This window comes from Rhynchophorus ferrugineus, unplaced genomic scaffold, assembly GCF_030347505.1.
Source record: "Rhynchophorus ferrugineus isolate W39M unplaced genomic scaffold, kcgeb_rfMv2 rfM3, whole genome shotgun sequence".
Taxonomy (NCBI): Eukaryota; Metazoa; Arthropoda; class Insecta; order Coleoptera; family Curculionidae; genus Rhynchophorus; species Rhynchophorus ferrugineus.
In genome coordinates, this window is record NW_027472582.1 from 4,790,701 (window position 1) to 4,818,260 (window position 27,560).

At 33.9% G+C, this 27,560-nt stretch overlaps 1 protein-coding gene across 11 annotated transcripts in view; it reads right to left on the reverse strand.

Annotated features, from left to right (window-relative positions):
• Asator (tau-tubulin kinase asator) overlaps positions 1-27,560 on the reverse strand; it is a 61,480-nt gene that overhangs the window by 24,197 nt on the left and 9,723 nt on the right. For 4 of the 11 annotated variants that reach the window (XM_076400106.1, XM_076400108.1, XM_076400113.1 and 1 more), the window contains exons 1-10: positions 25,537-27,527; positions 16,523-16,637; positions 13,694-13,863; positions 9,118-9,313; positions 8,886-9,057; positions 7,334-7,551; positions 6,925-7,273; positions 6,539-6,867; positions 6,295-6,486; positions 5,805-5,901 (exon numbers count right to left, since the gene is read on the reverse strand). In XM_076400106.1, coding sequence (XP_076256221.1) covers positions 5,805-5,901; positions 6,295-6,486; positions 6,539-6,867; positions 6,925-7,273; positions 7,334-7,551; positions 8,886-9,057; positions 9,118-9,313; positions 13,694-13,863; positions 16,523-16,637; positions 25,537-25,598 — 1,900 coding nt within the window. In that variant the 5' untranslated portion in view covers positions 25,599-27,527. Of the gene's footprint in view, positions 1-5,804; positions 5,902-6,294; positions 6,487-6,538; positions 6,868-6,924; positions 7,274-7,333; positions 7,552-8,885; positions 9,058-9,117; positions 9,314-13,693; positions 13,864-16,522; positions 16,638-17,336; positions 17,694-17,823; positions 17,955-25,536; positions 27,528-27,560 lie in introns of those variants that run through there. The other 7 variants (XM_076400110.1, XM_076400115.1, XM_076400116.1 and 4 more) reach the window with 5 other exon arrangements.

Consider the following 27,560-nt stretch of genomic DNA (forward strand, 5'->3'; position numbering starts at 1 on the left):
CAACACCTCGGTGAAAAGCTTGTATTTATATTATTTTAAGGTAATCACCGAAGAATAATGGTGTGTTGTTTAATTTGGGCAATGTAATAAGTATCTATTGATACAAATTTGATTTTATTTTGAGTTGAGTTGTTCAACTTTCTATTACGTATAGGACAACTAATTGTCCTATACGTATTGATAATTGTAATCGCATTATGATGAATTGTTTTTTAAAGACGAACAATATGTTTTGCTAAATTTACTCTCAACGAAAAACCAAACTAAACTGAAATATTACTCGTTTTATTTAAGTGCGCATGCGTTCAACTAGCCAATCATATACTAGACTCCTATAGTTTCTAAATCAAGGCCGCTTCAAAATCATTTCTTCCATAGGCCGAGCGATGGCGCTGCGAACTTGACAGCCAAGCTACATACCGCAGCATTACAACGAAAAGGACAGCAACGATCAACAACCGTACGACCTCAATCGGTCGCACGCGCAAAATATAAATACCACCGGCGCAATAATTTAACACAAGTCCCAATAAATAAATAACCTGCTAACTGCGATCACCTCACCTGGCAGTAGGTCAAACAGATGATCGGGTCCGAAAATAATGCGACAACAGTCTAATTGGGTACCACACGGTTTAATTTTAACTGGGTCAAGGTCACAGATAAGGGCACCGGTCAAAGGTCAAGGTCACTCTGACTGACGCTCCGCCAGTCTCGCATTAAAGCTGTTTCTAGGACGCACTGATAACGACAACGGCGATAAGCACTTGTCGATACTAAAGCAATCGACGACTAGTTTAACATTTTTTCTGTTATTGTTTTACTGCTTCACCAGTATCATCAATAACTTTAATGTAGGTGATGATCGGTGACAATTTGTCCATATTAAGGTAATCAGCGACCAGTTTTACGTTTCTTTTGTTTACATTGTTAATGCTGCATCAATATCATCACTGACTATAATATACGAGGTAATGGGTAATGAGTTTCACGGAATTTCACCAGATAAGGTCGTATCTTGTGACGAGAACAGAAAACAAAAAAAAAAACAAAAAATAAAGAAAAAAGTGATTTTATTTAAGTCAAAGTGATAAGTATACAATTATAAAATATCACACGTATCATATTACAACTAATAACATATAAAAAATTGAAAATCCTAACGGCTAGACAAAACGAGATCACCTGCGATACGCAGGCTCCACAACACTATAAACTATATAAACAACCAATAAAGTATATGGGCTTCGTTTCACAATGATTATATCGTCATTCAATATAAAAATGTAAAACAGTCGGTAATTTACATAATATTGTATTACACTATAAATTAGGGAGTGGGGTGTCTTTACGGGAGCTCAGGTCTGAGCCAACCTGTGGTGTAATTTCATCGCTTTCTGGTGAGCTTTGACTTGAAGCTGACAGGACCTTGGGACCATGTACCCTTTAAATTCGAATATTTATATTGGTTTAAGTTTGCTGCAATCTTGGACAAGGTTGTATCAATCAAACGCAAGTCCAATTCAACAATATGTACTGTTTCATGTAAAAAGTCTTGTATCATACTGCAACTGTGCAACTCCTCTTGTAAAAAGCTGATCACAGTAACTGAGTATTTCTTTTATCGCATAGGTTAAATAGATTGACACTAAAACCTATAGTCAAGAGCGCCTTTTGTTTTTCACAACACAGTTTTTGCTGCCTCAAGAAGAAATATTCGTGTGAAGAATCGTGTAACGTAACGGTTATAACAAAATCTAATACTAAAAAAACAATAAATACCGTTAGTTAACCAGAACAATCGCTAGGTCTGATCCCCTGTGATTTCTTGATCGTTTCTCAATATATAGTTTTTGCTGGGTCAAACTTTATTCCCTAAAAATTGCTGCACGAAGTCAAGAAGACAAAGAAGTGCTGACGAAAGAAAAAATATTATAGAAGAAAAGTTCTTCATTCAGTCAACTGCAATAAGTGAACTAATTGAATATACTCCAGAAACAGAAAAAACAATTCGTGATTACATCATCGTACAAGGTATCAGACTAATTACCACATTTGCCAGATTTTACCCTGTGTGACTTCTTTTTGTTCACTGGAAGTAAAATTACCACTAATTAATATTTGATTCCGTTTTTCAGGACACGGCTTTTGCTGGGTCAAATTTTATTTCCTAAAAATTGTTGCAGAAATTAAAGAAGACATGGAAGAAGAAAAAATAATTAAATTATTCATTAAGTTAACCTCAACAAGTCAACATTGAAGGATGTATGGGAGAAAATCCTCCAGAAAGAGAAAGAACAATTCGTTAATTTTATGCCATCGTACAAGCGCTGTAACATAATTTAAAACTAATAACCAACAAATGGCATCGATTAACAATCGCATTCGCCAGATTGTGACTCTATGATGTTAGTTTTTAGTCGATAGAAGGTATAAAATAAAAAAAGCTAAGAACTATATGACAAATTAAAATTGAGTATTTACCCATTACCCAATATGGGTCATAAATAAATATCTGTATATAATGATGACTCACAACAAATTTGATTAAATATTTAAAGACCAACCGATGATAACAAGAGACAACTTAACAGCCACTCTGGACAACACATACGTTCAGCTTACATGACGCTCGTTCAGAACTAATCCAGAGAACAACTATCTGGATCGACGCTGTTGACGGATAAAACGTCCGCCAGTGAGGACGCCATTGTGGTCGTCTTATAACTGCGACAGGTGTAGGGGTTCAGGAAAGCCCTGCACAGTACTCGCTCGCTCTTGGTCTCGTATATCGAGCTCAAACCGACGCCTTTATCGAGCGTTTCGCGTATAGAGACCCGTTTCTTTTTATGACCTAGGAGAACAAGTGAAAGGGGCTCAATCTATCAATCATCTTACATTTCAATCATCTTTTAACAATCAATTATTGTCGCAATTGTCCTTTTTTTTGTTGATCCAAAACGCATTTTATCGATAAAGTCATCGCAAAACGATTTAGAATCAATCAAACTATTACATAGACTTTTATTACGCGGTTAAATGACGATTCAGGTTAATATACCACAAAAATTATGTTTCAATAGGGATGAAGCAAAGCTACTTCTTGTTTATATTTACGATGACCATGCTTTGAAGGAAATATCATGCAGAGAGTGATTTAAGATGCTTTAAAATATGTCTTGGTGCGCCAAATAAAAGGGAACAACAATTGCAGACGTTGCTTCACGAAGACTTGTTGAACTAATCTAAATTCAATAGGAGCTTCATCATACACCAGTTTCAAAATACCTTAAAATATAAGCATTGATCGAAAACTAATATCTATATGAATTAAAGTTGACAGACATTGAATGATGTCTTCACATATGTGAAAAGTTATTTCAAATACTGAAAATAGCAGGTCAATTGAAAAGTCTCCGATCTGACACATAGATGGCGCTATTAGAATTAAATTCATATCTTTTTTAGTTAACCGTAACCCTCAAAAGATGCGTGTATAAATTTGACAGCTGTCGGATCATTAGTTTGTGAATTATAACATTTTGAGTGAAGCAACTATTGTTAGTGTGAAAAAATGGATAAAAAGGAATTTTACGTGTTCATAAAATATTGCATTTTGACGGGAAAAAATACAGTTGAAGCAAAACGTATACCGCCCCAGGAAAATCAACCATCAAGGATTGGTATGCTAAGTTTAGACGTGGTGAAATGAGCGCCGAAGACAGTGAACGCAGTGGATTCCCAAAAGAGGTTGTTACCCACGAAAACATTAAAAAAATCCACAAAATGATTTTGAATGATCGTAAATTGAAACTGAATGAAATAGCAGACATTCTAAAAATATCAACTGAACGTGTATATCATTCACGAATATTTGGGTATGAGAAAACTTTGTGCAAAGTGGGTGCCGCGCGAGCTCACTTTTGACAAAAAACAACGACGAGTTGATGATTCGGTGCAGTGTTTGACGATGATCAAGCGTAATAAACCCGAGTTTTTGCATCGATATGTGACAATGGATGAAACATGGCTCCATCATTTCACTCCAAAGTCCAATCGACCGTCATCCAAGTGGACTGCACAGGATGAACCCGCTCCAAAGCGTGGGAAAACAGTCGGCGCAATAACCTTAATTGCGTCTGTACTTTGGGATGCGCATGGAATAACTTCACTTCTACCTTGAAAAAGGAAGGACCATCAACAGCGATTATTACATAGCGTTATTGGGCCGTTTGAAGGCACCGTGTCACAAGTCAGTGAAAACGATGGCAAAAATCCATCCACTCACCGTATTCTTTAGATCTGGACCCCAGCGACTATTTCCTGTTCTCAGAACTCAAAAGAACGCTCACTAGGAAGAAATTTTCGTCGAATTAAGAGGTGATCACCGAAACTGAGGCCTATTTTGAAGCAAAGGGCAAATCGTACTACAAAAATGGTATCGTAAAGTTGGAGGATCGCTATAATCAGTGTATCACCCTTGAAGGGAATTATGCTGAATAAAAAAACTAATTTTGCCAAAAAAATGCGTTTTACTATGGTAGGCCGGGGACTTTTTACTTGACCTGTATATCTGTTGTGTTCGTTGAATAGGCCCGACCAGTGGCACTTAGGCCAAAGTCAGATATTCCATAATTCATGGCAAAATCCGTATACTACTTAATGAAGTAATTATTAGTACTATTTGTGAACTAATCAAAGCTACAGCAATCTTATAAAGAAACAGCGACACTCCATCCAAGCGTCTACTGTCTAATAGTTTGAAATAAAAGAAATAGAAAAAATATAGAAAGATAATATAAACAATTTGAATGTTCAACGAAAATAATAACATAACATCTGCAAATCTTTATTTTTATAGAGGCGATTATGATTTACCTGATTAATTTTTGTCGTAATAACACAATTAGCACTGAAAGTAAATATGTTATGAAGAAAATTAAGAATATTCCTTGAAATTTACTAATTGGTGAATATATATTTTTAACTAAACTAAGATAAATCATTGGACAATGATCAGTCCACATTGTAAAAACCTTAATATATTAATTTTCTTTAATAAAATGGTAAAATGTTAATATGAAAATGGCCTCCTGTGGCAACAGTACTTTTGCTGCAATAAAATATTTAAAAATTTAATAAATTTCCAATGAATTAAAAAAACCTTTGGCCCTTTTGTGTGACCTTTGACCCTTCTTGTACGAATTACAACTCACTATAAATATTAAATAACTCACTCAATTAGTTAATTAAAAAAATTAAAAATAATCCAACCAAAAATATATTAACTTATTTTTCCTGTTTGACCTTAAGTTGATTTATTCCAACCCACTGTGTGTGTGTCGTTGAAATAATGAAAATTTATGCCTAAACTTTCCAACTACTTCCGGGCAATCTCATCAGTTATTTGTTCAGTTAATGTAGATTATAAAAAGCATTATTCTTTTACCTGTTAAACCCACTACATAAATATTGAAAATAGGAATAAATATTTTGAATAAAGAAACAGTTCATAAAATATTCTTACATCCAACCCACTGCAAGTATTAGTTTAGTAATTTCAATAATGTAATACGTTACGGATTAATTTTAATAAGCAAGAGTTAATTTTATTATTACTTGACGATTCTTATAGACATTACAACCCACTGTAAGAAAAAACCAGATATAAAAATCCACATTTCCCGACAAAAAAAAACCCTCACGAATCCTTGAGGATATTTTACGGGTGTTATTTTGATTTATTCAAACCCGCTTTATGGGAGGAAGTATTTTGAGTAACACAAATTTATGTCTGAACTTACCGACTAGTTCTGGATAATCTTCGATGCCAGCTATATTAACATACTTCCTATGGCTCGTCCTTGAGTCCTCGCTTATCCTACTTAAAGCCGCTGGTGCCTATAATTACGAAAGAAAACATATAAATATTGTACCGAGTTAGGAATTATATATTTTAAAAACGGACCGTTATTTAAAAACATTTAAGCATGTGTTGGGAACTATAGACTGAAATCAACTATCGACTGTTTAGTAATTGACTACTTATTATTATCGACCATTTCAGTCGCTACTTTCTGTCCGACTGATTTTGTTACTATTTATTATCGACTGTTTCAGTCGTGTACTTTTAGTTACTATTTTTGGTTCTACTAGTTTCATTCGGTTGATTTTTAACTTCTGGCTCTTTCGGTGAAAAAAAAGCATTAATCTTTTTTAAACTATTCATATTACAATCTTATCTCAATTATTTTCATGGCAGATATAATTTTAGACAAACTAGTATATACAAACCTGTGGAGACGCCGCACCAATATCAACAGCAGGGGTGGTCAGATGCTGGTGATGAACGGAACTATGATGAGATCCTAAACCACGATGATGCTCTGGAGACTCCGGCTTCCATTCGTTGTCCGTCGTCTCCTCGCTATCGTCGAACTGAGATTTCCATTGACTAGCCAGCGTCAGCGCCCCTCCTCTGGTAACCTGCGGGACCCAACCAAATGAACTCCCACCAAATTAACAGAAGCCGACTTACTTGTTGACTAACGTTTTCATCGTCCATAACGGCGAATTGGGTCACGCTCTGGTCGCGAGTGCCCCGCGAGCTTCTCGCGGCGCTCGGCTGTCTCCTGCGTGGCCGTTCCTGCTCGGGGGTGGCGGGCGAGTCGCCCAGGCTGCCGCCTTGACCGTGTGGGGGAGTGGCCACCCGCAATCGACCCAAAGTCGCCGCTCCCGACTGGCTTTTCCGCAGCGGAGCGGGTCTTGGTGCATCTGAGGTAGATTTGGCCGAAGCGACTGCGGCTTCGTTGTCCAGACGATCGGCTGGTGGTTGGTCGAGATGGGAAGTTGCCCGACGTTTCCGAGCTGGAATAACATACCTTATTAAATACCCTCAATCCCAAGTTATCAGAAGGGCTCTACCTATTTGTTCCCCAGCCGTAGCATTACAATTCTTGTCTACAGTCGGCCTGGCAGCGTTGGTTTGTGTGTCCGTCGCGAGAGGCGCGGTGTTCTCCGCCTCTATTCTCCTTCGAGCGTCGATCTGTACCTCCTTGTTATCCGTGGGCTCTATATTCTCCTGGTTGTTGTCGATGGTGGTGACCAGTTTCGTGGTTTGCCTGGGTAGGGTGGTGGGCGCGGTGGTCGGCGGCTGGACCTGGGACACCTGGGTGGTGGGCTGTGTGTCTCCCGTTGGTTTCTCCCAATCGAACGGGTCGGACTCCTTCACGCCTCTTCGTTTCATACATCGCTCAAACAACGAGATCAGCATCTACCGAAAACGAGAAACAATGAGACTGACAGTAACGAGGGCGTCATCCCTTCGACTTACAGCATAATCGGGTTTATCAGCGTACTCCAGACTCTGGATGTGGTCGAGAAATTGCTTGAGATCGGAAGGCAGGTGCTTCAGCAACAACCTGTGATCGTACTTCTCTTTCATCAGCCCAACCTGTTCTTTGTCTTTCACCTTGCGCCAAGGCAATTGACCGTTAACAAATTCAACTAACATGTAAAACAGTGACCAAAGGTCATCATGCCGACCCATCTCTGAAAACAAAATCGATATTGAGTAATTGACATCGTTACAGTGATAAAATTCAATGATGTTAAAGAGTACAGACTCAGTTAAAGAAGAGTCTGCCAAAAAATATTTTCCTCTAGATAATCAGATGTGAAAATTAAGTATGTGTTATACATTCAGATATACAGATGAGATTGGAACAGAAAAAATTGGTGATACCAACGTGATATAAATAAACTGCTAATAATCCATCACCCGTGCAAATAAAAGGAAAAGAAAAGAACACATGGTAACAAAAGAAAAGAATGTGACAATATAAGCAACTGAATGAAGGTGTGATAGAAATTATCATGTATCATGTAATTGTAATAGATGGAATTTCTTTTAAAATAATGCAAAAACACGCAAGATAGTTGACAATAATCCCATTTTCAGGTAATTTAACAAGGTATGTTGATATTTCATTTAAATTAATGCATGAAAAAAACAAAAACATGCAGTATATAAAATTAGAGATCTTCCAAGTAAAGATGAAGCTATAAAAAATCTTTAATGAAAAGGATATATTTAATTTTTTGGAAATCCAGAGGAGCATGAAATCACCATGCAAATTGGAGTCACAAGACACAAAAGCTAGAGCTTCCCTACCTATTTTAAAAAAATAGTCAGAAGAGACACAAAGATGCTTGGTTTAAAAATAATAGTGGCTAATTAATATTCCAAAGTCCAATGCATTTATGTTCGGAAAAGACCAGATGGAAAAACCAGTAGTGAAACTATAAGAACTGATTAAAAGAGCTTTACTTACAAAACTAAGAGAACCACCAAATTGGTTTGATTTTTTACTAGTCTAGAAGATACGTGAAGTGAAACCCTTACTTAATGATCACCAGAGCATAGATTTATTAAATTAAGTCAATCAAATATGTACAAAGTTTCAAATTGTATAACTTTTTAGAAACAAACTTTCTTGTTTCTTAAAACAATTTAGTTAATATCATGTAATATTAAGACCTTTTCTTCAAGTAATTCCTAGACTTTCCCATTATTTCAACTAATAAAGTGGAAGAGGTGTTAAAGAGGGAAGAGAATAGTTTCTGTAGATCTTTTCAAGACTACAACATGGACTTGATCTTAGTAAAGAACAATTCTTCTTAAATAATATATTAAACATTCAATATTGCTTGCTATTTGAAGAAATATATAAAAGAAACAAGAGTTATTAGAGACATCTACACAATGAAAGGGATATTGGTGGTGTATTTAGATGCAGTTAGAGTTAAAGCCAACTCGTAGATGTGGATATTTGTTCGACAAAAAGTTAATTATGACATTAAATATAAAAAGTAATAAAATGTACCTCTGTTCTTATGCGCATTTATACTAGCATAACGCACAGTTCCTCTGAAGCCAGCAGCGGCCCTAGGCGCTCTCACTTCACCAGTCGCTGTCGTATATTGCCGAGCAAGCCCGAAGTCTAACATGTACACTTTCCTACAATTATATGGCAGTCTACCCATTGAGAAATTACTCTGGAACAATAAAAAATAAATCAACACCACGTTGTTGTCGACCCTCGCACTCATACTCACAGGTTTAATATCACGATGCAAGAAACCGACCGAATGAATGCTTTCGATGGCTTTCAGGATTTGCAGTCCCAGTCTGAGGGTGGTGGAGAGACTGAAAGCGGCCCTGGGCTGGGCTCTGCGCAGCTCGGCCAAATTGCGGCCTTGAAGCTGCATCACTACATAATTAAAACGGTCGTTTCTACCACAGCCAATGAATCTGAAATTAATAAGGATCGCGTTAATTATGAAGATACTCGTTAGGCCTGCACTAGATTTGCTTATTAACATTCGGCTGGTTGGATAAAAGGGATAAAAGTAACGCAAAGTTTTTTTCGTATAATCTGTCCAAAATAGCAGTGAATTTACGTCATCACGTCGTGTTGCCTGTTGCAGTTTATAAATTCCTTTTAATACCAGATATTTTCCTTCTCATTTTATTTTAGTTAAAAAGAGACACAATGTTGTCTGATACGTTCGAATATGTAACCGAATTATGACAATAAAAGACATTAAATTACTGACATTAGTTCAGTGTTACTTTGAATATAATATAACTTAAGTAAAATATATTGCACTGTAACTGAGCCAAAAGAGGTATCAATGAGAGTTGATGATTGACAGTCTAAAGCAATCGTTTATGGTTTTATACTTTCGGGTAGAGGAGTGTTTAAGAATGGATGGAAAAAATTGGAAGATATTTTATAGACAAAATAAAGCCCGCTGGATTTATTAATATTTTAGTGTAAAAATACTTTTCTACTGCTATTCTATGTATAATTACGTTTTATTTAGTTACACTTGATGGATAAGGGCTGCATAATCGAAATAGCAATATTTCATCTGTATCTTTAGCTCATGACATCTACACAAATAAACATATTGGAAAGTTCAGTACATCCATTAATTCTTTGTAAATATAGGAATATATCTGCCTAGCTGTTTAGAGATAATCTTTTATTTAGCAATTAAGAGCAATATCTTTACCATCACAGACTATATCTTATGAAAAAATCGTATTCTTTCTTATTGTTTTATTGAATAAATAATATTTTTTGAAACTGGAAGACATAAACGATTTTTTCACGCGCCTATAATATTCCTCCGCCTAATTACACAATCGCCGTTAACATTACTGGTCCATTTCCACGACAATTACACAACAAAAACCTGATATGTAACGGCCAGGAAAAGTTCACCAAATCGAGCGCACGGAATTAAATGATATTTGGTCGCGGAGGGCCCCATCTCGACGTCTCGTCCCCCCTCCCGAAAAAATCCCGATAGGCCGATATGGATCGCGACCGGAATACCCTATAAAATTTGATTTCCGTTTCATGCCACGTAGCAGTAACTCCGGTTCGAGTCTATTTTTAGGGAAGCTATTGTGTGTCAACCCGTTTAATAAATATATCGACTTACGGGACGATCGAGATTATTTATATCGTGATTATACAACCCAATAAACGGATAAACGTCGGTGATTAGAACCAGACAGTCTGGGGTGAGCCCGTTCACGTCATAATCAATAGCAACAGGGTTCAACATCTCGTAGTTACTCCAAAATATACTAAACAGTTTTTTAAACAAATATTCTTCATCTGAATACCGAGAAGGGTCCAGTACTTGAGCAAATGCAACAGTTCATTGCACTACCTCAACCACAATCAACAAAATACCACTGAAACTATATTACAACACGAAATTAAAAAAAAAAACATGACCAACCACCTGTTAATACATCAAATCGCTCATTAACCGCTTTGTTTACTTAACTGTAATTAAAAACCAACCGGACTGAACTTTTCTTTTATCCAAAATATCTAATCGTATAGAGATTATATATATATATATATATATATATATATATATATATATATATATATATAAATATATATATAGATACGGAGGAATATTTTGTCGGAAAATGTGTTCTTGGTAACTGTCAAAAAACACTTATCTATTCATCAACATTCGCTGAAACTCAAATATTTTTGCATCAAAAATTTGCATTATTTCGAAACAATTCGTGATACATGATTGGTTTTTAAAGGTTCATCGAAACGTAAATAACTGTTTTGCGTGCGGTCGACAAATATTCAGGTTTGCCAAGAAAAATAATTTCTTTCTTCACATGCAGACATGTAATATGTTTTCAATAAGATTCGAAGCAGACTGAAACGACAGCATCGGTCATATTCCTTTGTCTATATTATGTATATCATGACAGTGTCTAGTAGAAAACAACACTAGAAGGTTTTATTTCATATTCAGTGGGCTAAAAACACAAACCTAATTGATGAAATAACAGTTGAAAAGGCTTATGACTAATGGACTATGAATAATGGACATTTAGTTTCCCACCAAACAAAAACGAATAATAGTTGTTAGGTGCTTGCATATATTTTGATCAGCAATAACCACTGTTAAATAACCAAATTGTTGAATTCGATAGTTTTCATTTTCCCTATATAAAATAACAGTAGAGGAAGGGCCTGGCGGACCAAAAATGTGTGAAGACATTGAATTGTAAGACTTGCTAGACGAAAACCCAACTCAGTTTGAGAACACAGAACTTTCTGATATTTCTAATTTCAGGCAAAAAGAGGAGTTTTTTGTGACGTCTTGTGAATGGTGTTGGAAAATCTACTACGGCAATCCCAAACAAAAAAAATCATGGGTTAGTCCAAGAAAGCACATCGACACTGAAATGAGATATTCATAATCATAAAGTCTTACCTCGCATATGTTGAAATCAGCGAGCTGTTAAAAAAGAATGAAACTGTTACTACAGATGTAAATCGATGTGAATTCACCCAACTGAATGACATATTGTTGCAATACCATCAATAGCAAGTAATAATGATCCTCTTGCATGGTAACACTCAGAGACATGTCAAGGAGATACATTGTTGCAGCTTGAATGGTAAGCTCCTTAAAAGTTAAACGATGAAATAGTAACATAGGAAATATGAAGGAGTCCCTTACACGCTGCTGGAGTTCTAAACAAACCATGGGTAAACTTATAGAGCTCTATTAAATAGGGGACTACAACAAACTGTAATAGAAGAACAGTTGCAGAGCTTGGTTGGGTGTAAATCCCCTCCAGGTATACCTGATACTTGTTCCAACTAAATGGGCAGTTATTGCGCGTCCAATATACTCGCCAGATTTGGTAACTTTTTATTATCACTTATTTAAATCGATGCAGATTAATCTATGTCACGAATACACTTCCGAAAAACGAAAATAGGTCAATCAAAACTGATAACATTCATTCAAGGTACGGCTAGTATCGTTACGTTATCACAAAAACAAGACATAAATATGGAGAAAAAAGTTTTGAGTAAAATACTTGTTGAAACAAAAAATGATAATAATGAATTCTTGATAGAAGTAATCTTGACACCAAATCCGAGGAACAAAGCGCGATAAAATAGTTCTTGTTGCAATAAATAATAAACCGGGGATGATCAAATATTCCTCACTCCTCGTCGCCATCCAATAAGTGGAAGTGAGGCAAAAGACAGACACAATTTATTCAGTCCGAAACTTCTCCATGTCTCGGTAAATATTTAGAAACTTTTCGGCCTTTTTACTGGATTTTTTATAGCGTAATTAAGAAAAATCGTTATCCGATGTTAAACTTCACCGAATTTACGGTAAAGTTTTGTGTTGCCGTCGACGAAAGGACATGGGTGTCTTTAGGAGTTTGATAAAAAAAATGCAGACGATGACACATTGTTATTTTTACTGTAAAGGCAAAAGCAACGAAACAACTGGAAAGAAAAGACGCGAAAAACTGATAAAGTACCGTATAAATAAAAGCAGTAAACAAAACCCAAATTTTATTAGACATATATACAAACTAATTCAATATTCTTCACCACTAATAGGCATTTTTCGAGCAATATTTCACGTTCATCCCTTTAGAATGTAGCACAGAAAAAAAAACGAATAACTATAACCATAAAAAGACCTGAAAGAAATCGAAGCCTATTATAACTGAGAAGAAATCATAAAAACATCAATCAAAGCAACCAGCTAAATATCGACCTACATTTAAATCGAGTATAATGTGGTATTTATTTTATAAGACTTTAAAAATAAACAGGAATTTACTTTAAATTTGTGCCGAAAACTTTTTATGCTGCTAAATATAACTACCGCAAAAAATTCAGACAACTTTTTTTAAGGATAATCAACAGAAAAATAACTTTTATAACCAGAAGCAATTTTAATATATTCACCCTAATGTAATTACTTAATACATTAAGTTATATTATTCATATTTACTATTCATTCTAATATTTTTATACAGAAAATAAAAATCAATGTTCCGGCAACCATAGAAATATGTCTTACTGTGATGTTAAAAAAACGAAACTAGACTTTTGTTCATCTTTGACGGGGGGCAAATAGGATTACAGCTGGATGAGTAATGAATTACAATGACACGGAATATCCCACTTTCATCTCAGTTTTCCTGATGTCATAAACAATAGACTTACGGCATCTTCATCATTTATTTCTCGTTTATGGCGAATGCGTAGGGATTTAAAAAAACGATCAAAAAATTTCATCGGATATTTAAAGTTACCTGCAAATGTGCTCTTTGCCTTGCAGCTTTTTCAGTACAGCCACCTCCATTTTGAGTACTTGTTTCGGTTGTCTGGCGCTCTCCACTTTCAGGGCGACCTGTTCTTTGGTGAGTAGGTCTTGTCCCTCGTAGATCTCCCCAAAACCACCGCCGCCGATCTTTTTGAGTACCTTCGCGAAAAAAAAAATTATTAAACAACAACGTGCTGAAATATAGAGTCATATACAGGCATTATTCTATTGTTATTGCGTGCATATTTGTTCTTTAATTGGTTTATTCATTAAAATAATCAATTGTTATCATTGTAACACTGCACTGCGACCTATGATATCGCAATTTTCATTTAAAAGCCGTGCATTCGTTTCCCATAAACTGATAACAATAAACAGCGATAAATAACGATAAAATATTCACCAACATTATCATTGTTCAACATTTTAATTTTATTTTAATAAAACCTGGTCTGGGAAGTTTAATATCGATTTTACCGCACATCTTCAAAATGTATGCCTTTAGGAATATGTTCTTCAGGGGATTTTTCAAAATTCGAATTATTTTCGAAGTTAGAGCGACTTTCCTGAAGTGGCTACACTTAGAAAAGACTTAAGTTCCTCTTAAAATACGACGTATTGATAGTAAATAAGGCCAATATATGAAATTTTGTCGTTAGATGAATGTTTGGGCTCAGAAACTTGTCAGATTCACTAATTTGAATTTTGTTCTAATGAGCTATTTTTAACGAAGGTATTTTACTAATACAAAAAATTCCCCATTGCTATTGAAGCTTATATATTTGGTGTCAGATTGAAATTGACCACTCTGAAATGAAATGCTGTCCTCTGCTGCTTCTAAAGAAGCTAGCATAACTTTGTTAGCTGGAAGAACGTAGAAGGAGGCCCAATATAAGGACGAGCGATTATGGTTTAACCAAATTTGAGTATTAACTATCGTTGTTAGAAAATTTGTGTCAGACTTTACCGATACTAGAAGTTCAACTTAATCAGTTTATTTTAAATTTAATGGAAGTCTGCTTTGTATTTTTATTTATATCAGAGAGTCTTTTAAAAATTATGTAAATAAAGCTCAGTTATGTAATTATCTTAGAAATCCCAGTCAATTTGCTAAAAAATTAAAACGCGTAAATCTTTATTTTTCCTTGAGAATGTTTTGTTCGAGAAAACTACAAGGGATGAATATGTCTAGTTGAACTTTAGACTACAGTATCCTGTAAGTACATTTTTTGAAACAAAAATTATTCTGCTGGTAACAAAATCAACAAATACCTGAAACCATTTAGAGACCGAAAGCTTGTATCGTTACACCACTTCATGCTTAAAATAGGAAGTTATGTGATTCAGAGATATCAGAAAAATAACAATCAAAAGTAGGGATTAAAATCAATTGGTATCGGTACAATGTTTACAAACACCATTCCCACAAACTACATTTTAACATTCGCTATTGTACCAACAAAGTTTCAGAGATCTCTTTGTAATTTTCCCAAGAAGTGCCCAAACTGTTTCTGCGAACATTTGGTGGTCACCCGAACTTGTCAGGGTGACCGATGACTATTACGCGTGTCCTCTAGTGAATTCCTACAAAATAGTCCGGCCAGTATCTCTTCGGAAGTGCCCGCTATAAATATAAAGGCCGCAGGGTTCCCAATTTCCACATTGTTGACACTCGTCTCGACTTTCCCACAGGATATAGTATGACGGTCACATTAAGATACCCTTTATTTACTCGTATCATATGTTTCTGAAAATAGTCCGGGGCCCTTCCGCTAGATGGCGAATACTGTTCCCGATGGCATACGCTTTGATTTTCTAATCTTACACTTTTACGACCAAATAAATATTCTATATCAACGCCTAATTGCGATTTGCCGTAATCGTTCAAATAAATAAATAACTTTCCTAACTACATTACGGACAGGATAAACAGACATTTAAATACCATTAAAATTATATGACAAAGTTTGATAATGAAAACATTGGGCGCTTCCGCTCACGAGTTAACACAAATGCCGATGAAGAATAATAATTATCTCAAACAGTTATTCCTATTATTAATTCAATTTTTATTGCGCCGTCAGTTTCGCACAAAAAATCACAATATTCCGAACGCAGATCGCAAAAAAAACGCTAATTCAAACGACATAATAAGACAAAATATTTATCTTTAAACATATGTTTTATAACTGTGAAAAAAATAAACAGAATTATAACAAATGAATTCGCCAAATAGTCGCGAAACGTCTATTTAGTTAACTCCATCGTAAATCACTCAACATAAACGTCAAACTTTATTCTTTTGTTTTGATGTGTCAAAATATGTTCGTATTTTCATCTGGTCCAAGATAATTCGATATACTTCGCACGATGTTCGGGGCATATTTAAATAAATACAGGCGGAAACGTCCTTCGGTAATACTACCGTTTTTTTTGTTTAAATAATCAATATAATTAACGAGAATTTGTCAGGTATCTATAACGGGCTAAGTACCGAAATCAATCAATCTGGAAATTTACAAAAGAAAAACGGCAACGGCTATTCTATTTTCCTTTCTCTTGTCGTGTTTTATTAGTGCGGATAAAACTATGACATTGTCATTATCAAAAAAAAAAACGAACAATGACTGTTTCCAGATATGTATATGTGTGTAATTGCGGTCGAATCGTAGGGTGCTGTTTAATTTATTAAATAAAAAAGGATGAGCTCACGTTCATTTGGACGCGAAGTACTCGGTTCACGATATAATTAAACATAATGCAGTATGTTTCAGTGTACTATTTTCGGTGTTTTCTGTATAATGAAAGTGTCTCTTACCTTCCATCGCTCCTTAACGACATGTCCAGGCTGCAATAAATCCTCCGACGTCATCGTTATATTGTTATTTTGATCGGTCGAGTCCAAGTGGTTTTCCAAGCTCAAATTCTTCGCCCTGAAACACACCAGTTCGTCTCAGAAACGTCGGAAAAATCGATCAGAGGGAACCCGTCATTTCCGAACGGATCAAACCATGCCGTCCGATCGAATTTCATTTTTAGACTGCCGACCGTGCATTTTTGTATTTCTGTTTGCCTAAAATCGGCCGAAGCCATGAAAGAACCGCCAGCTGATCGGGAAGAGCGCGTGCGCGGACGCCAGAAACGAATTTCAAACCCTCCTACGATCTGTTACGCCCGGAGTTTATTGATTTTTCGGCTTAATTTCAAGTAAAAGCTTGGATCCGGACATCGAATGCCGATCGTTTATGATATTTAATGCTGGAATTACATGCAAAGTGGGGTGACAGAGGCTGTCGTTTGCTGTGTTCTTTTGAGAAAGCTTGAGGGAGTCTTTAAAATCGGAGCCACGGTGCACACATTGGAAAAAAAACTAATAATATTGTTAAAATCACTTGCTCTAATGTTTTTTCTCCAAAAATAAACGGGATAAATTTAGATTTACGTAGTAAAACGGCTAGGTGTCGCAGGGATATTTAAGAGCTCTCATTCAAGGACTCATTCCGTACACTTTTCCACGTTATGAGGTAACTGCGGAGGTTAAATATAATCGCAATCGTTACGGGACGGCCTAAAATACACAAAGCGGTATTCGAAGGGAGTAAATCATGCAAAAATATCCAAAAGCTACTTGCTTGACATTTGCGGGTTCGACATTAAACCGACTTTCTCGAGAGACAAACGTCTAAGATCAGGAACTAAACGCCTAAATATAAGTACAACATGCAATGCAACGATGTGGATTCGATTCGATCACTATTTAAGGCATTTTAAGCGCTTTTATTCAACTTTTCTTACGGATTGCAGTGGTTCTCGTCAATATAAACGCCATTTTTTGTTTCACTGCTCTGAACTTGTCCCCAGACTGTCACCGATGACTGAGGCGCGAAAATTTAAATTGCTCGGTCGGGAATACCTTGACGATCGTGAGCGGACACTCGAATTAGAATTTTTTCGGAGAAAAATGAACTGTGACTGACATCTTATGTACTAAAATTTTGACACGACGTCAAATTTTACAGGTGGAGACAACGCGATTATTACAACGTAACTAACTTCACGTTAGGGTTGATACGAGCGGAAAGTGACTTTTCAGCAATCGATTAATATTCAAACACCCACCTGGGCCTGGTTTTAGCTATCTTTTCATGTACTTTTAACCCAAAATTGATAAGACCCGATTAGAAAATGCTAATTCGAATGTTGGTTCACCAACCAGACGTTCGAAAAAATTAAAAAAACGAAACTAAGGTATCTAGATAGTTTTTACACCTGTCTCGTCACGCGATTTAAACTCTATTTTTAGGCCATTTATTAATACTCGCGAAAATGTAGCTAGTCGGCTGTGTCCTAGCGCCACTATCGTGAAAATTATTCTAAATAGGGATCTGTTCAAATGCTTAGATGCCCTATAAATATATGTCTAAATCATTAATTTAATTACGAAGAAACTATTAACGTTGAAATATGTTTTATAATAATATAAAAAAACCCACAAATGTTAATTATCGCTATTGTGACAAATTGGTGAAGGAACAGCGCATTCACCAATTACTTTAAAAATCGTATCTAAGCAATATATCTAAAAATCATCGAATCGTATCGTACATGTTTATTTATTTGCTTATTTATTGATATAACAATGGCGTCTATCACACAAATCAAATGTGCCGTAGCTCTTAGTTTTTTTTTGAAAATCCGACCGAAATAGACGCGTCCAGTTTATTTTTGAGCGATACAACCTGCAGAGTATTTAAAAATAGTGGACGTGGTTCGGTTTGTAAAAATTATGGGATAATAATAGAGGTCTTTCCGAACATAATAGTCTGGCGGTCCTGGAAAACGTTTTAGAAATAGTTACAACTGGAACTGAATATTTTGTTAGGTGGCTGTGATCGTCGAGCAGATGCGTTACTCCTAATAGAGAAAATAAATGAAACGACAACCTGTGTTTATTATAAGGGTTTTCCGTGGTGAAATTATGAACTGTTATTTAATATTTGATATAATCGAGATACATATAAAAAAAATTAAGACTGATGACAGTGACACTAATTTTAAGGTTATGATTCTAGTAAAGTCACATTGACGTTTACCTGTTGCTATAAATTATTGAAATCGGTTAAAAGAGGGTTTTCCTGATAATATCCCAAGCTGGGGCCAGGCAAAAACACTTGTTGTCGACATAAACACTCTATTTTTAAATGCTGTTTATTAGGGTAACGCCTCGATATATATTTCGCGGATATTTGAATTTAAATATGATTTTTTTTTATCTAAAGATCTTGTTGAATTGGGTTTCTACAGTGGATAAAGGAAGATCTAAGGTAATATGGATTTGATTTGAATTTTGTTTAAGTTTATAAATGTCATGCCAGTTCATGTAATAAAATAGACATCGTGGAAAAAAGCAACGTTTTAAAAATAAATACATTGATTTTAATTTTTACCTCTCTTTAAAAATTTTTTTTCTATCGTTTTTCACTAATTTATATGTGTTGTTTTGGTAGTTTTGTTAGGCTCTACCCATCGTTCATAGATTTTGTAGCCATAATGAATACATTTTGAAAAATGGGTCAGTTTGATAGTAGGCTATTTCTGAAGAATCCTAACCGGCATTCGGCATATTTCGGTAGTTTCCGCCGGATTTTGCGACGTTGCCATTTATAAGCAATCGAAAGGTGGAATATAGTCAAGTACAACACAAAGGTACCCCGGTACTCTGTTTGTAAGGTTAAGAATTTTGTTGTTTATAGTTTATTTATTCTTGTACTGTTCATAGATTTGTAAGTTTTGCCAAAACAAGCTATTATAATACTTTTAATCTGAACACACATATGATGGCATCCTATTCAGGTGCATATTCATTCAACTTTTATTTTAATTTTGCAAATTATAAATTCTTTATGAATTCTTTATTAATTATATTTTAGGTATAGTTGATTCTGTGAAGGTAAAATACAAGTAAATATGATTACGTATATACGTATTATTTTTGACAACTGGTAACGTTGCAAATTCAAAAGAAATCATAATTGTAAGATGCACTCTTTTGTTCGCTTCAATTAATTGATGTGACAGTCATTTGTTAAATGTTTTGATAAATTTCCTGGCGTTTAAAGATATCTTGATTGAACGGCTTCAGTTTGTTGAAAAGAAAGTCGAAAGAAAATTTAATAGTTTGATACTATTTCTAAGCTAATAACAATGATTTTCGAAAAGTTAACTGATGATCAAAATTGACAACAAAAAAACCGTACATGACTACTTTTTTACGTGCCTAACAGTTAAATAGCAACGTAAAAATAAAACTATTATTAATGATTATGAGCTCGAGACCTTTTTAAATTGAAATAAAACTGGCATAGTAGCAAGGTCCCTTCTTAATATCATCCGTAACTTGTTCTACCTGAAATAACTTAACTTTTGGATCGGGATGCAAGCCATGTCTTGATTATACAACCAGATAACCGACCGTCTTTATTAATAGATCGAGGAAATGTGTTTTACGTTTGTTTTCATTAAATCTCGACCAGTGCCTCTTTGTGAATGCTTGTTTTGAACGTTGGGTTGGATTGCTCGGGTGAACATTTATTTGTGGCCCGGTTACCTTGCCGATACGTCGACAAAATGTGACACGGTTCATAATCGAGCATGTTTCTGGCCGGCGTTATGTTTGCAAAACTTTTTGTTTTCGTCTGCTGTTTACCGTCTTCAATTGCGCCGGATTTAAAAAAAAAGAAAGACGTCACATTAATTTTGAAGTTAAATTCGTTTAAAGGTTTCAACATCAAACATTTTTTGCCGATATTTGGTGTCTTATCAGTTTTCCGTCAAGAAATAATTATTTAATTTTTCCTAACCTCACATAATTTTTTCTATTTTGTCAATTTGACGTTTATATGTTTGATATTTCAATATTTTGAGGTTATCGTTTAGATTTCCAGTATAGAAAGAAAATAATGTAGCAGGAATTTTAGGTAGAAAGTATGCTTTATTATTTTTAACAATTAATTGAATCAAATAAGATTTTATCAATAAGTGACTCCTTTCACTCTAGTACAAGTTTTTACCATAACCTCACTTAATCTAAATAACGCACTTTTAATTTAAGAATATTCGGACGACTGATGACAGTGACTTTGACAAACAGAATTGGGTTATAAAAATTTTATGTTTCCTTTTTATGTTTATATTTCACAAATTAGCATTTGTTTAAATGTTTTGTGAAGTTTAGCACAAGTTTAGGTCGACAGAAATATTTTAATAATTAAAACAAAACAACAAACAACAGTTGTGACCCAAATGTATAATTTTTAGGTTAAGTCTTACATTACATTTGTTTGCACTTTATTTAAACCAACTGAAATATAATTTGTTTTATTTTTATTTTCATCACGACAATTGATGACAAACAGTGACATTGACAAATACGTTCGAGTTAAGTAACTAGGTGTCTAGATTTATTAAATAATTGATTAGATGTCAAAATAAATATCAATATTAAGGCTACTTTGTATATCCAATGAATTATAGGAAAAAAATCCAAAAAACTAGGTTATGTCCTATAAGTAAGTCATAAAACGTCAAAACAGACACTAACAAATATAAAGAGCCGGGATTATTTCTTTATTCTAAATTGGACTCGTTAAATGTGACTTATTTCGAAGACAACGTCCGTAGGTTTTCGAATAATATCTCGGCAACACGTATTTTTCGAGGCGCTAGCTACAATTATACGTCTATTAAAAAAATGAGCGTTACCTTGTTGTTATTTATTGTCACCGAAAATACAAGCGATGTTATTTCGCGTTTCCAAACATCCAGGACGTATCATTACGTTTTCTAACGACTTCACCTTGATTTTCACTCGTTCAGTATTGACATAACGGTTTCCAATACTTTGGGAGTATTAGTCACAAGCGTAGCTATTTTACTTGTGAGTTGTTAATTTATTATATGTAAGGTGATAATTAATATTCTATATTAATCTTGTTTATTTGCTTTACAAACTACTTGGAAACAAATTTATTTTGACATTGACATTGACAGAAAACAGTAGATGACATTGACAAGTATTATCAAATGTATTATGTTTAATATTATGGAGAAATACAAAGAACTCGGAACACCAAATACTCTCTAAAACCCTATTTTAAAAGTACTATCAGAAAATTAGGTATTTATATAATACTAATAACGTTTATAATATGTGAGTGACTTAATTTAACTCAGATGAGAATTACATTGACAATCTATGTCACTTTTAGGTTATGTTGTGTATTTTGCATATCGTTACGTTTTATATTGATTGACATTGACAGAGTATTGTATTGACGATTTTTAGCAACGATATTTAGCAATATTTTTGGGTTTTGCTGATAAGAATGTTGTGGTATTAAAGTTCGCCGACCACGCCACTGTGCCCATAATTATCCCTAGGCGTTAAGCAATTTATTTAGTTGTACGTTATGTGATGAGTTTAAAAATAACTGGTACAATTCGACACCTATCCGTAATTAAGGAAAAGCGTGTTGGATTTGCTATGCGAAAAAAAAACTTTTACTTCAAAGTTTACATCGATTCTGTTTTTTTTTCGATTTGTATCAAGGACTTGCACACGCTACGGACCAAACCCGATAGAACTGTAACTGACAACGCTCACTAGATTTGTATTAATTATAATTTGGAAATGATTAATTGTGCTTTGGAATGATGGTTGTTCTTTTGTTTTTAGGACCAAGGCTAATTCTATTTTGGGGCTTTAAATTAAATATATTTTTTTATTAATTCTTGTTACGAGAGCAATATTCAGGCAATCTGAGTTTTGGTGTATTTATATTTTGACACTGTTAATAAAATGTGGTTCAAGGAATTTAACTAATTACTTTTTGGAAACACTTGACTGTGTTTTATTTCGGAGTCTTTGAGACAAACACTGTCACTCTTTGAGCGGTAACTAGATTTTAAAAATAATTAGAATCATTTGAAGTTGGCTTTGCATATACATTGTTTTACAGTTTTTATTCTTTAGAGAGATAAATGTCGCCATATGAGAGATCGAATTATGACAAAAAAAATTAGAAAAATAAAACTATTTGAATGTATGTCTGGATATTCCAAAATAATACTTCCACGAATTGCTTCGCAGAATTGTTCGATTACTTCTGACCGTTCGAATTTAATTTGTGGATTCGATTGAGCATGGGCGTTTGTTTTGACGAATAAGACATAACACAATCTTTATTTGAGGTCAGTTTAGAATACAATCAAGCGAGAGTTTTTAAATAACGACGAACCACCGAAATAATGACAGATGTCATCACATTTCGTCGACAGTACCATTGTTTGTCATCTTCCTTTAATTTAGGTGGCATCTATCTTTTCTAATATCATTTCAATCACATCGGTTATTTATTGTGTGGTTTAATTATCTCGAACATACAAACATACAAAATAAACTGATATATTTGATTTTACATCATATATGTTATATTTATGTTATGCAACCCTCCATATTGAACAATAATTGATTATTTCTATTATTCCCAACACTAATTAAACCTGCATTAAATGTTACAGTGATAGTGACGTGACAAGTATAATTAAAAATTTGTTTTTGATATTTTTTGTTTCATTATTTCGACAATGAATATGACAGTGACAGAACAAGTGACATTTGTTTTGATAATCTATATAATTTCATCTATACGTTTAGTAGTATATATAGTAAGCGAGAATATTTCATTATTTTATGTATTTTCTTTCCTAGTAATAATGCTATTTCCAATATTAATTAATTCAGAATGATATAATGGTTAAAAACTATGAAATAATAATAATCAATATTCCGAATTTACGTTGTGAATGTGGTTTAGAATGGTAGACATAAACTGAATAAAATAGAATATTTTCAAGGTTATAATAATCATATACTTTCTAAGTTTGTTTTTTTTAATTTGATTATTATTTATAAAATTTATTTTTACAAGATATGGAAATAGTATAAAATTATTAATTAAATGATAATTAGATTACATTGATAGAATATAAAAAAAATATTTTTATAGATAAATGATGAAAGAAAACTGTTTAATTTCTTTTTTTTTTGTTATTTTTTCACGGGTTGCTTATCTAATTTAAACAGTTTCAAGGAATTTTTGTTAATTATATTCTGGAAATGCTTGAATGGTGTTGTATCTGTTAAGATTTTAATTACAAGGTAAATATTATTTATTCTAAAAATATATTTTTAATACACTTTTAATGACAATATTTTGTTTACATTTATAACAAGGTAAAATATGAAGTTACAATGCCTTTATTTTGACACAGTTTTTATTCCGTTATTATTTTATCAGTTTTTTTTATGAACTAATTTCTCCGAATTTTTGATTCGAATCCTTATTTTTTGAAATACTTGGCAACCATCCACAACGCACACATCGTTTTAGTCTTATTTATACTTTAGACTGATGTTTTTCCATAAAACCGTGTGATGTTCAAGTTATTGTTATGTAGAACTTCTCTTATTTTATTGATAATCAATATAGTAGTATATAGTAGGCTTAGGTTTAAGCCAATTTAATTTCAATTATTTTCAATACTAAAAGAAATTATAAATTAATTGATGCTGTTTCTTTCTCTACACTCAATGCACATTTTTAATATTTTTGTTTTCGATATATGGTTTTTTTAATAAGGGATGTCAAGATGATTCCGAAGAAGCTTTATTGATCTTTTAGTGCAGATTTTTCTCTACATAGGTTTCATTTTAATTCACACTTGTCTACACAATTTTGACTAAATAAATTATGTCTGATACTAGTATAGTACCCAATATTTGTCTTTTTTATTCTTATTGGTGCATTGTAGGTTCTTATTTTATGCCATTCTTGAGTATATCCGGTTTTAAATGAGTTTTGCTGCTTTAAATTTGTGTCTTTTATCTATATTTTGATATTAGGATATTTAAATTTGTATATTTTCTCAAAATGATAGTTTTCTCTTAATTTTATTTCATGTTTTCTTTATTCTTTTTACCCTCTTGTTATTAATTTGCATATTCTTTAATACACTTTGCCTTTTGGCTAGTAGGTCATTATTTATTCTTATATTTTATATTTTTTACACAGAGGAGTGTTCAAGACATTTTGTTTTACATTCTTATTTATTGTATTGTTTTCTTGTGGAACTTAATTGTTTTTAATTTGATGAATATTTTACTGAACACCTGTTGAATATCAACGAAAATCATCTCAATTTTTGTTATATATTTTAATGTCTTTTCGATTATTATTTTTTACAGTGTGTATATCGCATGCTATATTAGTATAGTGTTTTTGAAATATCCAGACAAATTCGATTGATTTATATAGATAATATTATCGAATTTTATTAAATCTTACAATACGAAACGTACGAACGAAATACAAAAATATAGTTTTAAGCTAATGGGAATAATATTTATTTAGAGCCAATTTATTTTTTAATGGTGTAGTATATTCAATTTTTCTAAAGAAATGTTAATATAGTTTCTAGAAAGTAGTTATATGATGTTTAAAGGTTTTAACGAGATTTTTATTTGTTTTTCCGTCGTTTGAAGCATCAAAACCCGTGATTTGTATATTTTTGTATCGTTTAAGATCATTTTCTTGTTATTTTAAATCGATTTTTAAGTAACGGTTCGTAGTTTCAAGGCATAGATGACAAATATCAATTATTATTCCATTTTTAGTTAGACTATTAATACGATAGCTGATGTTCTTTCATGTAAATCGTTTCACAGAAACATTTCAAGATGATTTAAAGGTATGAAGCAATATTTTAACTCACCATTTCTTCTTGAGGGCACTGGCATCCCTCAAACTGTCTGGTCCAGTCACTATAATCGTCATGTCGACTTCTGTTCACCGCTAAGCTCGCGTAGACGAAAAACAACAACACCCACAAGAAAAAATCTCACTAGGAAGCTCGTTTATCTCGCTCGGTATCACTATAATCACGTCACCGAAACAACAACTATCTCCTGATCGTGAACGATAACTTCTAACCTGTCCTCAAGCGAAAACAGGATTTCACTCGGTACTACAGCAGCGGTGTGCTCGGTGTATCGGCCAGACACGGTGTCTACTGCAAATTATTTACGTGACTCTTTCGAGATATAATGGGACGCTTGTTTTCTGGACCGTCGAAAGTACGATTATGAAGCTGACCAATGTCGCGGGTTGGAGTTATATACGTTGAGGTGGTGACCTCTCCGCATCCAACACCCTCCCCCCCGCTCCTGACCCCTCGTGGCCCGGCGCGCCTATCACTAATTTTTTCAGTGTTACATGGATGTTTTGGTGTTTTTGCTTTGGATTTTTTCAGTTTCTAATAGTTTCCGGCAGTGGCGGCTCTTGATAGCTGACGTTACGGTGTATTTAATGTAAATTTAACTATTTTTTATAAATTAAGTCCACCCCGCGTTCTTTTCTGTCCGCAAATTTGGTAAACGCCTTGTCTATTAAAACTTTCTCAATAGATAGCACGGAGAGAGCTGTTAAAGATCACTTTAGTGTTGAGAAACACCTTTCGGCCTCTGATGCCATAGGAGTTGTTTTCATGGTTTCTAATAATTGTATGGTCTCCTTCAACGTGTCTCCTAGATTGTTTGGTATTAAATATTTTAGAAGAGGTAGTACACCATTTAATGTTCTGCAATCATTTCTTGAATAAATAACTCACAGTTCAGTTCGTAATTGTTCTTTATCAAGTGTGTGATAAAAGGAACATACGGAAGTGATTTTATCTTCAGAAAAGTAATGGGAAAACAAAATGATGCAACTACTAGATGCTCTTTAAAATAAAATCGATCTTTTGCACAATTTTTTATAACATCAAATACCTTTAAAGCAGAAATTCGGTGATCAATTTACTGTTGCGCGGACGGTTACGTTTTTCTTCTGGTGGTTCATGACTTATTATATCGAATACTTCACTAACAATGTTATCAATATTATTTCGAAATTGAATAATATCGCTTTCAAAATTCTGGACAGGATTTTTCCTTGCTAGTTAAAAAGTAGTGAAAAAAGTAATGAAATAGTGATATTTGAATTACAGGATCTATAACGCTTAAAATTGTTTTACTAAGTTTTTCTGCATCACATTTTTCAGGAATTAAGTGGTTCCGAAAAAGCTCAAATGGCTCACCATCGCGAACCTATCTAAAAATAACTTACAGTTGAAGTTTTGCAGCAACATCAGTTGTTTCATCCGTTCCCAAACTTCAAGCATACACTGTAAACAGATCGTTCTGTATTTATTTGTAGGTACCTTTAAATACTGAAGCATTCTTTAGGTGCTCACTTAGAGTTGCATCTAGTTCATCGGAAAAATGTATAACTTTACATAATATCTCCGGATTCTGGGAATTATCGCTCTCATCGTGTCCCGAAGAGTCAATTCAAACGATACTTTGACACATTTTCATTATGTCTCTGTATACTTCTACAACACGCAGAATCTAATTGAGTCATAATATTAGTTAACCCTAATAACACAAATTGCATACAATTATGAAGATGGATTTTGGAATTTTCATGTCTTTTTATTTTGAAACTTAAGTGCTCTAGATCGTTGATCGTCCAAGCTTTATCGGTACCAAAAGGTAAGCAGGGAAAACACTACAATGCATGTTTTTGTTACATCCACAAATCCATTAAATTTTTAAATAAATGTCTGTATTAAAAATTTACAGGTGTAACTTTTCCCTTTACTTGCACCACATTTCTCACTAATAATATCTGGTATTAGTCTACCTTTTCCTTTGAGTTTCATCTTGTCTTCGTATGAATATTTAAAAAATGTCTTCA